General features: G+C 36.2%; 2 protein-coding genes across 3 annotated transcripts; one reads left to right on the top strand and one right to left on the bottom strand.

Moving 5' to 3' along the window:
- Positions 1 to 746: 746 nt before the first annotated feature.
- LOC112749577 (AT-hook motif nuclear-localized protein 24) lies at positions 747 to 2422 on the top strand. The gene has a single exon (XM_072218633.1). The coding sequence runs from the start codon at positions 1162 to 1164 to the stop codon at positions 2092 to 2094; it is 933 nt and encodes a 310-aa protein (XP_072074734.1). The 5' UTR covers positions 747 to 1161; the 3' UTR covers positions 2095 to 2422.
- Positions 2423 to 5512: 3090 nt separating this feature from the next.
- LOC112749576 (kinesin-like protein KIN-UA) lies at positions 5513 to 13294 on the bottom strand. 2 transcript variants are annotated; one of them, XM_025797868.2, is made up of 19 exons: positions 12715 to 13294; positions 12489 to 12589; positions 12244 to 12366; positions 11655 to 11840; positions 11279 to 11500; positions 11000 to 11156; positions 10420 to 10569; positions 9970 to 10058; positions 9584 to 9787; positions 9211 to 9324; positions 8719 to 8841; positions 8494 to 8625; positions 7971 to 8106; positions 7229 to 7321; positions 6922 to 7047; positions 6689 to 6814; positions 6403 to 6546; positions 6129 to 6257; positions 5513 to 6046 (listed from the first exon to the last, which is right to left on the bottom strand). In XM_025797868.2, exons 1-19 carry the CDS (start codon positions 12953 to 12955, stop codon positions 5886 to 5888), a joined length of 2757 nt encoding a protein of 918 aa, XP_025653653.1. In that variant the 5' UTR covers positions 12956 to 13294; the 3' UTR covers positions 5513 to 5885. The 2 variants fall into 2 exon arrangements, with proteins under 2 accessions (XP_025653653.1, XP_072074737.1); XM_072218636.1 differs by having other exon boundaries at positions 8719 to 8799; positions 12715 to 13268.
- Between the last annotated feature and the right edge of the window lie 1878 nt (positions 13295 to 15172).

Raw genomic sequence — 15172 nt, 5'->3', positions numbered from 1 at the left:
GCCACAATTCATCCAACACTTACTAATCTCCCTTCATCTTCGTCCCACCTTAACTACTCAATTTTGAATTTCAGAGGGAGGTTTAATCTAGTGATCAATTTTAAGCAATGGAACGACCTGTCTATGGAGAATCGAATATTAAAAAAAATGAAATAATGAATTAATGAGTTATTTGAGCTAAGCAAAGTGCCTCCGGCGCTGGTGCCGTTATATGTGGCAGTTTCTTTATTATATTATTATCATTATATATGGCTGCATCTGGCAGGGGCACCCACGCGTCTGTTTTCGGACACTAATCTGGATTATGCACTCAACCCCGTGCTCTCCACCAACCATACAACCCTTTACCTCTTTGTTTCTTCTGCGTCCCATTTATTATATTATATGCTATGCTCACATTTAATTTTCCCTAATTAATTTACTTATATCTATTGAAATGTACATTAAATATATTTTGTTTTACTCTGTGGATATGACAGTTTTAGGGAGAAGAGGAAACACAAAATCTCTTAGCTTTAACAACTAAATTTAATAGGCCCCAATAGTCACATATTTAATTCATAAAAAAAATATAAATTTTGGAGAATTTACAATAAGTAGGATATTCTAGCTAGCTAATAGTGCAATGCCACTAAAAAAGAGTATGCAATGATGATTTATAGAGAGATTAGAAGCTTAATTTTAGAAAATGAAAAGGCAAAAAGTAAATATAAGCAGGGGGTTGTTGAGGTGTTAAAGAGTAATTAGAATAAAATAAGAGAGTATAGTGCAGAGGTGGGGGGGACCCATTCACCGCCCACACACACACACGGATATGTTACCCGAAACCTTCGATCTATATTTTTGTTATTTCCAATCCAATCCAACCCTAAACTCTGCACGAAACTCGCTGCTACCTATTTTCTTTTTCTTTCTTATTATTATTATTCTTGCATCAAAAGGAAGTAGTAGTAGTAGCAGCAGTAGTAGTAGTTTCCATTTTTCACAGCCTACGCCACTGAGCATCTATCGCTGGATGATCGAATTTCAAGCCTCAAAGGTTTTAGTTAAGTTGTGCTGCAAGAAAGAAGCGAAGATCGAAGAGAGATATATATAGAGAAAAAAGCTGGCAAGCTTGATATATAAGAAGATCTTCTTAATAGAGTGTATAGAGTTATAATAATGGATCCAATTACAGCACACGGCCATTCACTTCCACCACCATTCCACACAGCAAGAGATCTGTTGCACCACCATCAGCAACAGCAGCAGCAGCAGTTTCACTCCTTACAGCAGCAGCAGCAACAAACAGAAGACGAGCAAAGCGGAAGCAGCGGAGGCCTCAACCTCGCTCACAAGAGGGAAAGAGAAGACAACAACAACAGCGATGGAAAAGACGGAACACCTGGAGGAGGAGGATCCGGTGAAACCGAAATGACAAGAAGACCGAGAGGAAGACCAGCTGGATCCAAGAACAAACCCAAGCCACCGATCATCATAACCCGCGACAGTGCCAATGCCCTAAAGACGCACGTCATGGAGGTTGCAGACGGTTGCGACATCGTTGAGAGCGTCTCAAACTTCGCAAGGAGGCGCCAAAGAGGGGTTTGCATCATGAGCGGCACCGGCACCGTCACCAACGTCACACTCCGACAACCAGCTTCCTCTGGAGCCGTCGTCTCCCTCCATGGAAGGTTCGAGATCTTGTCCCTGGCGGGATCCTTCCTCCCTCCTCCTGCTCCACCTGCGGCCTCCGGCTTGACCATATATCTAGCCGGAGGGCAAGGGCAGGTGGTCGGAGGGAGTGTGGTGGGGACACTAATTGCTTCCGGCCCGGTGGTCATCATGTCCGCTTCCTTCAGCAACGCTGCGTATGAGAGACTTCCTTTGGAGGAAGAGGACCCTTCCATGCCCTTGCAAGGTTCTGGCGGTGGCGGCGGCGGCTCAATCGGGTCCCCCGGTGGTGGTCAGCAGCATGCGCAGCAGCAGCAACAGCAGCAGATGTTAGGAGACGCAACTGCTCCACTCTTCCATGGTTTGAATCCGAATCTTCTGAATTCAGTTCAGATGCCAACGGAAGCTTTCTGGAATACTCCTGGTCGCTCTCCTTATTGATCATCACAATCATCATCATGATATGGAACAGTGTCTTTGTAAGTTCCATTATTATTATTATTATTACTATTCCACCGTGTTAGTTCCTTGTTTAATTATTTCTTCTTCCATTATCTTCCCTTTCTTATCATCATCAGCTTCTTCTTCTTTGGGTGTTTAATTACTTAGGATCCGAACTCAAGCTAGTGGAATTGAATAGGAATGTTGACTGAGGTTCTATCTTCTTATGCGCTTAATTATTATTATGTAGCATTTGCGTGTGTTTTTTGATAAGACTGCTGTAATTAAATTGATGCATCTTCTCTATAATAGTTTAGTTGGTGGGTTTGATTTTGTGTTTAATTATGACAAGAATAACGGAGGTAGGTGGTGATGAAGTACATTACATCTTGCTTCTATCCAATCCACTTAGCTTAATTAGCTTGGAGATGTACAAGTAGTTGAAGAAATTAGCAGTACAATTAAGTAGTTATTAGTAGTGTTTAGTAGCAGTCCTAGCTAGGAATAATGGAAGCTAATTCGGAAGGAAGCAATTCTACTGAGCAAGTTTAATTTTCCAGTTCTGGTGGCGGTGCTTACTGATGGTTGCAGCTGACACGGGCTAGCTACTTCTCTAACTGTATGTTATGGACCACGGTGAATTGAATTAGATGGTGATGATCATGATTGTTATTCCTTGTTCTCGTCATTTTTTGTATTTCGACTTGCATTACATATGTTTCTGGATTGAAAATAATTAATTCCTTTAGCCATTGGTCTTGCTAGGTATAATTAATTAATTGATATAATATCGGTGAAGAAGAAAAGGATGACCTTCTTAATTATTAGATACTAAAAATAGAAAGTATTTCACTAAAAAAAAGATCTATTACAAGATATTCTTCAAGGAGTGACATTAAGACAATGGTGTAACAGTATTGTGTTTTTCTCTAGTTAGTATTATGGAGTAGTAAATGAGTAAGTAGAGTGAGGAGATAAAGATATAAGCAAGTAGTTTGGCAAGAGTGCGTGATCACACATGCGGTGTCTGAGGAAAGCTCTTTTTCGAGGCATTCAACCCACACTTTCATTAAAAAGCAATTATAACAACAAAGACAACAGGCTTCTCGATCCTTATGTGCACCCTGTCTCAGTCTCACTACTCCCGCCATCTCATTCTCAACTTGGACTCATCATTTCTTCCTTAACCCACCAATATTAAATAATTTCAACTTCGGAGCAATTCATATTAGAGCATTATTCATGATCTTCATATCAAATTTCTTATTATAAAAGATTTAATTATTAGAACATACATTATTTTCGCGTCTTCATTGAAATGCTTGTGCGTTGTTCCAATTAGTACTACGGAACTAGGTCTATTCTGAATCGGTCAGTGAATTTAATTATACATAGATAGATAGGATTCTCTGATCGAGTTAGCTGCTGTTGTGTTTCGTCAAAGCTAACTGAGAATCTCTTGCCTTTTTTATTTATTTGTTTGTTTTCTTCCAAGTTGCTAACTAGGAATACTAATTTAGTTTAATATTATTAGTGGTAGGTTCCTTACCAACCCATTCTTCGTTGGAAGCTTTATGCATTATTATTTGTCCATCTTGCGGCTCTAACCACTGTTCTCATCAGGTCTTCATCCAAATTATGATTCCTTTTTTATCCATGTGCTTCAGGTAATTATTATTATGTTTTTTTATCAAACCATTTAAAGTTGTCTAGCTATATTAGACAATTTATAGAGTAACAATACCTTCCATTTTCTTTTGAAATAATTTCCAATTTATCTTTTCAAATAAAGATTATGAAATTGACATGGAGAACAAATAATTGTGCTGCGGTAAACAGAGATTAATCTTCAACAGTGCCTGGGTGGCAGAATTATCCATAGGGATTTATTTATTTATTACATCCGCGACTAATTGATGATCATGTTGAAGATCCATTCATTTAATTATTCTCGTTAAGAACTTAACTTGCAAGGATAAATTTATACTCGTGCCGTCGTGCGTATAATTAAGTATATATAATTATGTTAGGGATAACTTTTCATTGATAAGTACTCATACTGTGATATACATTCATATATAGATTAAGACTATATATAGAATATTTTTATACACATTAAACACCAGAAAAAATTAATCTAATAAAGTTTATTTAAATACATTTTAAACATTTACAGTATGTGAGTTTACATATATACATAGAATTAATTTAATAATATAATGCAACAATTATTTAATGGGTTAATCTTCCATAAATACATATATATTAATGAAACCTCGGCTTGACTATCCAAAACAATAAACAAACTAAATTGTGTGTGATATGGGGCCCCCCGGATTAGATTGATCGAATAATGGTAATTCACGGGTCTTATATATGGATGCACATTTGCCTAAATCATGCACATGAACGAATATTCAGGAATTAAATGTAAAACTATTATCATTATGCGAAGACAAATAAGTGAATAACAATGTCCAGAGATCAATTTTGTATTGCCATAGCGTATGACTTGCCAAATAATTATTTGGAAAACGATGTTTTCCTTTAAAAAGGGGTCTAATAGCTAATTTTTGTTCTGATTGAGAAATGTTGGTCATCGATCAATTGACCATCTATTTATATATAATAATATACGAGAGGCATCTTCTATTCTTGTAACTTGTAATGTAAGCCACAGCACCCTCTGATACCATCCATACATAATACAACTACAACGACCACAGCAGACACTAATTATTTCATTCAGATGTATTTTGCCCTTCTGCAACTAAACACCGCCCATATCACAAAACAACCATATTTTATTTTGCACCTATTTCCCTTATTTGTATTTATGTTTAACTAACTAACTGGTTTACAAAATTTAATTGAGATACTGATGTTTAACATCTTAAAATAACTATCTAGTTAGCTAACAAGAATTTGTATATTAGAATGAAAATTACAACTTAGGTTTGATAGATCAGATGTTCAAAATATATTTTCAATTTTGATAATAACATGAATTTTCTATATCTAAATTATTGCAGAATTTTGCAGCGTCCACAATTCCACATCACAATTTAAACCGCTACAATTAGGATCAGACTAATGGTAATGCATTTGAAGTGCTTTTATTGTTGCAAGTCTTATTGTAAGTGATACTGTATAAACTTAAAAAAAGGCGCAGCCCCTAGGCACACATCATTACCCAATAATAATTAGGATAATAATGATAAATAGCCAAAAGACTACCTTTCCTTTAGCTTTTCTCAGTCCCAAGTAAGTTAGAGGGACATAAAACTTTATTGTCATACATACTTAAGTCAAATAATCACACTGGTATTGGCTTTTGCTACTCGCTAGGGCCGCTGATTATGGAAAAAAAATATATCATGAACATTCATGGGGTCCGCACTTCAGCAAATAGAATCGGTTGAAACAATTCAAATCATCATTAATTAACAAATACACTCATCTTGTTATGAATAGCACCGAGCCATTTGAAGAAATTCAAAATTGTCAAGCACCACTACCCTTCCCTCTCTATTTCATATACAAATCAATTTACATACCCCAAGCTAGACAAAACTACAAGCAACTGACCATATAAACAGTTAAACACCACGTTGACTTGATTAAATTAAGGCCATTCATTTGATGGACCAACCACATAAAAGAGCTCACTTTAGCTAGTTTCAAATTTCAGCTTGAACATTGAAGAAAGCTTTCCTGCTTGATTAGAGCACTACATCCAAATTATTGTTATGTATACTTTCACCCCGCTTGGGTTTATTCTGCAGAATTCTTCAGTAACTTATCCTCATACGCCTCATTTCAGCTTGGAAAGTGGGGCTAGAAACTAGTGTTCTATGTGCAAGAGTTTTGATATCTTCTCTTGAACAATCTCGCGAAATGCGAACTAGCTCCCATAATGCACCTCCATTAATCATGTCTCTTGCATTTGTCTCTGGAATGCACATCAAACAAAGGGTCTAAGCGACATGACCTATTGCAATTTTAGCTTTCAGTTTAGAGTGTACTCTACTTACCATGTTGTGCTAAGTGGCATAATGCAAGTTCAATATGGCGCCTAATTGACGAGGCTTCGTTGTTAGCATTTTGCACGATCCATGCAAGGGCACCATCCTCAATGAGGAAAGATCTCGCACTCTTTGTCCCTGTACATTGTGGAAAAACTGTTAACACAAAAATAGGCACTATTGATCAAATGACTATCTTCAAGGCAAAAGTGTCATTTTCATGAATGTGTCTGTGTTCATCACAATCAAAATATATGCCTGGGTTAGCCAGCTGGAAGTTTACCTAGACTAGATGCTCTTGACTCACACTTTGCAAAGTTTGCTATTCCACGAGCAACCTGTGCATGTACGTCAGGATGTCTACACCTGACCATTCCCAGCAGTGCCTTGATACCACCTTCTCCCCTTAGTTTCGATTGCAACTTATCTAAAATGCAGCCACAAAACTTGTCAGTGGCAGCAGGTGATTGTTTCAAGGGAATCAAATCGGAACAAATGAAGTATGATTGATTGTATGCTACTGTATCTTGAACAAGCAGATGGCTGTAAGAATAAGATTAGCAGTTTACCATTGCCACAAAGATTAGCAATGGCTCCAGCAACCATTCGAAGGGTTTGAGGATCTTCAGCACTGGCTGCTGTCATCGACAATAAACTAATGCCCCCTTGGGACATAATGAGTTCTTGATTGGTTTCTGTTAAGAAGCAGAACAAGATTGCAATGATCAGGAAAGAAAATCCCAGTAGTAGAAGTTGAATTTTTAATATTACTTGTTGGAAAGTAGAGGAAGGACAAGATTACCATTCATTGCCAAATTCGCAATAGCACCTGCAGCTACTCTATGTATGGTTTCATCTTGAGAACTCTGAAGCAGCCTAAGCAAGGATGTGAGCCCACCTGCTTCCACAATCTTCCCCTGATTTGCTTCTGTAACATAAAGGTTGATAGCTGTTATGGTTGATATTTCTTTTAAGGTAACAGGTTCAAATACTAGAAATATGTGAGGATAAACTGTGTACAGTTGCCTCAGTCCTTTTCTTTTTCCTTTTGCTACAAATTACATTTCTAGTTTCTAGAAGTGAGTATAAACTACAAAGTATACAAATACCTTCAGCAGCTAGATTTGCTACAACTTTCACAGCATGAATTCGCACATCAGCATCTTCTGCTTCAAGCAATGACAAAATCTTCTGCAATCCCACTGAAAGGATATTTATTTTATAAATAACTTAAAACTCACATATTAATATATCAAATATGTATTAAGTTGTCATTAACCGCAATACATAATAGGGTAAAGTACTAAATTGGTCCCCTAGGTTTGGACGTAATTCTGTTTTGGTCCTTAAGGTTTAAAGTGTTCTATTTAAATCCAAAAAAGTTTTATTTAGCATCAATTTAGTCCCACAGTGAGGTCAAAATTAAATAATTAACAAAATGTCCTACATAACAATAGTTTAAGAACAAAATCGATAATCTGGAGAACAAGTACAAGCTCCAGAGGCACAAAATCAACCATTGATACATCAATACATTTATTTATTATTTTTTTATAATATTTTCTATAAAACTAAAGAAAATGATAAATAAATGTATTGATGCATCAATGGTTGATTTTGTGCCTCTGGAGCTTGTACTTGTTCTCCAGATTATCGATTTTGTTCTTGAATTGTTGTTATGTAAGACATTTTGTTAATTATTTAATTTTGACCTCACTATGGGACTAAATTGATGCTAAATGAAACTTTTTTGGATTCAAATAGAACACTTTAAACCTTAAGGACCAAAACAGAATTACGCCCAAACCTAGGAGACCAATTTAGTACTTTACCCTACATAATAATTACGACCTTGTTCAAAGAGCTTGGCTATTGAGGGTTTCTCTCCATTTCCTGAAGCCTGCTGCTGATGCTTAACTTGGGACGTGAGAGAATCAACACTGCTCACATCCTTTTCCAATCCATCTCTTTCAAACTGATGTCTTGTCTACAAAATAAATGACAATGAGACAACATAAATGATTCCAGCACATGGCCATGCATGAAAAATCTTTTCCTTCTCTTAAGAAAAGTGAAGATAAAATAATGCATGTTTCTTTATGAATACAAAATAACAACTATCTTGAACTTTTGTTACCAAAAAACTGCTTTAGGAATGAGGTCAAACATTTCACTCTGAATTACTGGATATGACAATAAACTGGAAATTGAGTATTTACTTAATTTAAAAGATTCTGTAACCAAAAAGAAATATTCAGAAAGCTTTACAAAAGGACAAGCAGGAGAGGTAACAAATTATACTGAAGAAAGGGTCATCCAAGATAATAGTCAAATAACTCACATCTGTGCATTTAGGGTTAGATATATAGCTTACCTGATCGGATTCAAGACTTAACTGCAACAACTGACTTTGTAATATTGCTATTTCTCTTTCAAGTTTCTCTTTTTGGTGTACCTCCTCTTCTAACATCTTATGAACTTTCAATATCTCTGACTTTCTGGATGCCTATGACAATAAAGATATGCAGGTGAAACTGATAGAAATAATACAACAAAAGGGCATGCAAGGGGAAAAAAATGTACTGGGGGCACAATGTACCTCTGACATTTTAAGTTCAGATACTTGAATTTTCAGATGATTTACTTCCCCTTCAGCAGCTTTCCTCAGAAGAGTCTCTTTCTGAAGCATTTTTTTCAGATCAGCCAGCTCCTCAGAATACACCTTGGGAGTGTAGGATAAGTCAAGTGAGCGTAACCAATCAAGTTCATTTTGGATCTAACTCCGAAATCACTAAATTGGCATATTTTATTAATGAATCTTGAGCTGCTGTATTGTTTGCAAATTTCAAAACTAGCAATTTTAATCTGGCTCCACCAGAACATTCCAATTTCCAGTCATTAAATTTGTGAGGAAATAACCCAAACATAAAAGAAAAACTTGAAGTCATAAGCTTGCTGGAAATGTTCTAGAATTTTAACTAGTTGGCAATAAAAATATCATTTTTAAGTCCTCTGAGGGTGTGACCTACTCTACTATGCAGAGTAATTTCACCCATTGTAATAACTCAAGGCATATAGTATGATAAACTACCTCTGCTCTTGATTTAATATGAGAGTCCTCATTCTTTCGTTGATTCATCGCCAGCTGGTCTTCAAGCTTCCTAATTGAGTCCATATAGTCTTTCTCATATTTTGATTTTTCCTTCTGAGAAAGAAAAATGTATATCAGTACAGATCACGGCAATTACCAACATCAAGTCAGTATTTTGCAAATTGAACTTCAAGAAGTTACCATAGCCATGTATGCAACAACATATTTTAAAGAGTAGCCACATACTATGGATGCATTGCCTGATTCATTGAATGTGTCAAGTTTTATTTCTTGGATGAAAGGACTAACAAACATTTTCACATAAACTGCAACAAAATGACACAGTTAAATAGAATTTATATATTTAACCAACCTCCAATAGATCAATGTAGTTCCTTTCAGCCTCAGATAACCGATGTTGTGCTTCTGTGGCCATCCTCTCAATCTCATCCTCAAATGCCTTCTGTTGTCTTTCGTGTTCCATAATAAGTTTGTCTAATTCTACATCTAGCTTTCTAGCTAAGCTTTTGTAATCAAATTCTTCCTTCAACTTCACCATGTTTTCCACCTTCATAGCCTACAAGAGGAACACATATTCAGCAATCAGCACTTTAAATGGTGATTAGAAGGCACTCAATCACATCTTATTCTATGGAATGACGAACATAGAAAATTTCAGCTGCTTCAATCATCAGCCAATGGCATGGCAATCTAAAAAATAGAGGAAGAGAAAGTAATGCAAGCTATAGACAAGCACACCCTCTGTCCAAACATTATAGTACTAGCAGTCTCTCCCCTATGCTTTGGAGATGGTCCAATGGTAATGACCAGCGAAGTTCTTGCCGTACCTGTAAAACATTTTAGATGTCAGGACACATGGGCCATGGCAAAAACTAAAGATGCTTGACAATATTGCTAATCTATAATGAACAGATTTATCTAAAATGTAAAATCTTCCAACCCAAGATTTCCTTTTAATCACAATGACTCAGAGACTTCAAATACATTTAGCTAAAATCTACTCCTTATCTACTAAGCAAATACAAGCTTCAGAATGTATTCTCTATGAACAGATTCAAAATCTACTCCTTTATTTGTTAAACAAAATTTTCATTCATACATGGAGAATTTTGTCACTGACACAAGTTTCCAATACTTCATGTTAGACAAGCTAAGCTAAGAGAAAGCTTATATTCACTTTCATATTACCTCCAAATGAATCACGTAACAATCTTGTAAGCTTTGAGTCACGAAATGGCACATGTGCACTATTCTCTGCAAGTGCATTAATACACTTCCCCAATGCACTCAACGACAGATTGATAGACTTTGCTTCCTCTAGTGTATGCCCTTCACTTCCTATTGAGTAGTTCATAGAAACATCATCAGTCAGCAGCTTGGATATTATAATAAGTAAAACAACAGAGTAATATATCCATGGCAATGTTATATGAAAATTTAATCATCCTTAAAGTTCATAAAGTTAACATGCAACTTTGAATTTGACAGGAACCCTATTTGGTTTTCAAGCATTTGCACTGCAACCCTGATATCCTTTTATCACCTTCATAACAATGATGAAATGACGAAACTAGAAAATAGCAGAGTCGGAAATTATACGTCATTATCATGAGTATGGAAGACAGAACTATTAGCCAACCAATTAGAAAAAGTTTGTATATCCTCAAAGCAAATAACGAGAAAACTATGGGAGAGAAACGAAAGCAAACCTGCTACAAACAGACAAGAATGGAGAGAAAACAGTGTCCACTTTATTATATGTACTAACCTGACTTATCAATTCGTTCCGAACCAGCCAGATCAACGACAACCAACTTGCCTTTCCTGACAACAGGTGGCTTTAATGATTTGACCGAATGCGGATGATTGCCATTTTCACTTGAATGACCTGCATCTCTTCCCTTGATGGATCTCCTAACATGCACCTAGTGAATCAGAGGTATATTCAGTCCTCCAGTAATAACAGAAATGGAAACATTGAAAAGTACAGAAAAACACAAGGAATGAAGAACATGACACCATAAATAAGATACATGAATTCATTTACCATCAGAATAGCATGACTTCGAGAAGATTCAGTATTTAATTTAGTATTTGCAGCAAAGCGATGAACCTCTCCTAATCTTAATAGTTCTACAAAACTCTGTTGGTCCCTAATCTCAACAAGGCTAGCTCCAGGTAGTGAAACATCACCAGTTCTGGGATCTTCTACAATGGTTATGTTATCATTAGCAGGATCAAGCAGATCTTGTATACTTTCCATGTAAAGCTGAATATTGACAGTAAGAGACATGTTATTACATTGAGCATGAAATCATTCGCTAGAAAGTTAACAAATGCTTTAAGAAATTTGAATAAATATACGTGCTAACTTTATACACTGAAGTGGGGCCAAATTAGATAGATGTACTAAATCTATTTACCTGCAAATAAGAGACTGAAACTGAATCAGTTTCCAAAGAAACATCTGCTAAAATATCCTCCATAGAGCGGACCATTATTCCACGTGCAGCTGTGTCTTCCTCCCCTAGTCGTCCGAGAGTGTACGTTTTACCAGTACCAGTCTGTCCATAAGCCATGATTGTCCCATTGTAGCCATCTAGTACACTCTGCAGATGTAAAAGTAAGACATGTAATAAAAGGAAAGCAAGAGCATGGATGCAATAAGTAACGTAAATGCCACAATCAGTTAGTCTCTTCCACATTTCCCTGTGATGAGATACATGACCAAAAGGAATTTAAACTCTTCAGGGTTGACTTGACATATGAGAAAACTATAATTATGAATGCTTGAATGTAGGGATATTCTAAGGGAGAAATCACAGTTAACCCACATCTCTTCACTTAAATCCCGTGACTTCAAGCATATTTGATCAACCTGTTCTCAAACAGCAATTAAATTTCTAACATAGATCCTGAAACCAGTTGTTGATGCATCTTGACATGTCATCTGGAAACAAGTGAGACAATAACAAAGTTTGAAAGCCAAGCAACAAGGTCATGAATACCCACCTCCACAACAGGCCTGGCCACAACTTCATATACACGTTTTTGTGATGCGAATTCAGTGAGCACCTCATCAAATGCATAAGTATCAGCATCCCAATTGTTCTTCCGAAGTTTTAACCTTTTGAGCTGCAATATAGCTAGACAAGTATAACTAATTGTACAACAACCGTATAGAAATACAGGCAGAGGCAATTCGTTAATTTCCAAAGAAACAGTTTTGAGCAAGTTAACGAATTGGTTTAGTATACCTCAGGCTGTAATTCCACACAATCAGCAAAATCAGCATCTGCCACAGATTCCTCTGCATTTCGCGGCCGCAACCTAACAGCCACTCTAACTCTTCCAGGAACTTTACCCAACCATGTAGGACCAAAGCAAAAAGTGAGTGTGATCGTAAAATGGCGGAATTGAAGGCGTAATTGACAATAATTAGCCACACGCACACACACACACACACAGAGAGAAGAGACTAACCAGAAGGATGGTGGTCCTTGGAGGTGGTGCTGTTGCGGCGTTGGGTGGTGGAGGAAGGACCCAAAGATTTTGACTTGACATGGTTCTTAGAACTAGAATTGGAACTGGAATTGAGTGAGAGAGGCTTATGAGTATGAGTATCGAGCTTGGAAGAGGATTTGTGAGAGTGAGTGGCGCCATTTCTGTAACTGTAAGTGCCGCCACCGCCACTACCACTACCACCACCAGAGGAGGTGGCCATTGCTGAGTTGAAAGTTGGAACTGAAATTGAAACTGAAAATGAAAGAGAGTAAGTAGGAGAATGATGGTCCAACTAGAAGTCTAGAACTACTGAACTAGTCGTGGAAATCGTGGGGTCCAGATCTCTCTTCCAGTTCTTTAACTCTTTTGAGTACCCAAAAAGCCCTTGTGTAATTCAAATTAGCGATCCTTAAGCATGGGCAGAATGGGAAAGTAACAGGTGGTCACCTCATAGTCTCGCGTAGGCCGGCGGCATTCAATTTCAACTCCCCTTCCCAACCGCCCCAATCCAATGCTGCCTGCATTTTTATTATTACCATCTAACTTGATTATACGAATTCTATTGCATTTTCATTCTGTGTCTTTAACTCTTTATATCATGCAATTTATGGATTTCATTTCTTTTTTATTGCCGTATGAGTTTTGTCCAATTGTCTCGGAGTCTCGCTATCTAGCTAACACCAAAGGTGGACCATTACAAGTTACTAATGTCACAGATATACTTCCAAAATTGCAGAATATACAAGATTCCTAAAATTAATCATAGTAATTCTACATGAGCTTTCGAATATTGCGGAAGCTTCTTAAAGTTACCATAACATATGGTTATTCACTGTTCAGTTAATATTAATCATCTAAGTTGCATAGTACAGTTAGTAGTCAATACCATCTAGTTGGCAAGCGAACATTACTAATCATTTCGAATATTTTTTTAAAAAAAAATCAAGAATTAACCTAGAAATTCTAAAATTGTTGCGCTTTTCAAAAACTAACGTTTGAAGTTTTTATTTGTTTTTTTTTTTTTTTTTTTTTTTTTTTTTGGCGGTTGGAGGGACTAGGGAGTGCAAAGTGCAAAGTTAACAATTGTCATTAAAAAGGGTAGCAAGTAGTGAATAAAAGATATGGATCCTTTTAAATTGAATAAATCTTGGAGGGAAGGAAGATTAGCCTTCCATTGGTTGGAGTTGGACATTGTGTTATTACCAACTTAATTATAATGTGATTCAATTCCCATGGTTGGAAACTGTGTCGGTTGTGACTGTGAGAGCATGCAAATTCTAATACTTTAATTAAGTACGACTTTCTATTCTTTTCAAAAACTAGTTTAATGAAATATCAATTGAAATATATAGGTTTCTTAAGGAATCTTAATTATTAGTACTACCAATTAAGATTTGCTAAACCATGAATCTTAATTGTTACTTAGTAGTTAGTAGTTAGTAATTAACAACTTCTTCAATCCGCTACTATAGTAGAGTATATAGTAACGTACGGATCTATAATGAGGAGTTAATGGCCAAAAACTTACAAATAAGATACGTATACTACTGCATGGAACAAGCAGGTCTCCTGAAAGTGATTAATTTGCCTCACCAACATAGAAGGAATATAAATGAATACGAATGAAAAGGTGGAGGTGGTGATAATTAAGCATTTTTGGAACTTGTCGGAGGTTGCATCTTGTTCTTCCCTATCAACTCTTAATTTAAATTTATTGGCAAACACAATTCAAGTGTGATTTAAGATTTAACAGAAGAGCAACAAATAATAACATCCATCTAGGTCCCTCTTAAACGAATGAGGTTACTCTAAATAATTAACTCCATTTCTAGAAAGTTTAACAAAACGAATCAAACCAATAATTAATTAATTAGAAATATATTGCTTCAAATGGAGGACACATAATTATTAATTAGGTGGATGATGGGTGACAAGTGCAAATCTTAGACCATAATTGAAGGATCTCTCCAAATGTTGTATATTGTCTCATTAAGACACTCACCTAGTTAGTGTCATCTTATTACTACTTACTAATTACTTTCATAGAAATAATAATAAAATAAAATAAATTATAGAGGGGCACGGAATGAGAAGGCCCTAGCTAGGTTTCAGAAGTGGGATATGTCTAATAATATAATCTAAAGGCACCCACATTGGATCGAGTCACACACTTTCTGCTTGCATGATGAAGACTGATGATAGATAAAGAGTTTTCCCAAGTTAAACTTTCACACCAGTGAACTCAGTGGTCCTCACTTATTTATATATATATATATATATATATATACTGGTATTGGATATTTGAAATGCTACCTAATTACACATGAAAAATTCAAAATTTTGATCCCATATTAAAACTGAATGAGTAAAACAAACTTAATGTTAGGAATAAGACACCATTCCCCCTTGAGAAAACATCTTTGACAAAGAAATAAAA

Source organism: Arachis hypogaea, chromosome 15, assembly GCF_003086295.3.
Source record: "Arachis hypogaea cultivar Tifrunner chromosome 15, arahy.Tifrunner.gnm2.J5K5, whole genome shotgun sequence".
NCBI lineage: Eukaryota > Viridiplantae > Streptophyta > Magnoliopsida > Fabales > Fabaceae > Arachis > Arachis hypogaea.
The sequence above is the reverse complement of the archived record's forward strand: the minus strand, read 5'-3'. Positions and strand labels throughout refer to the sequence as shown.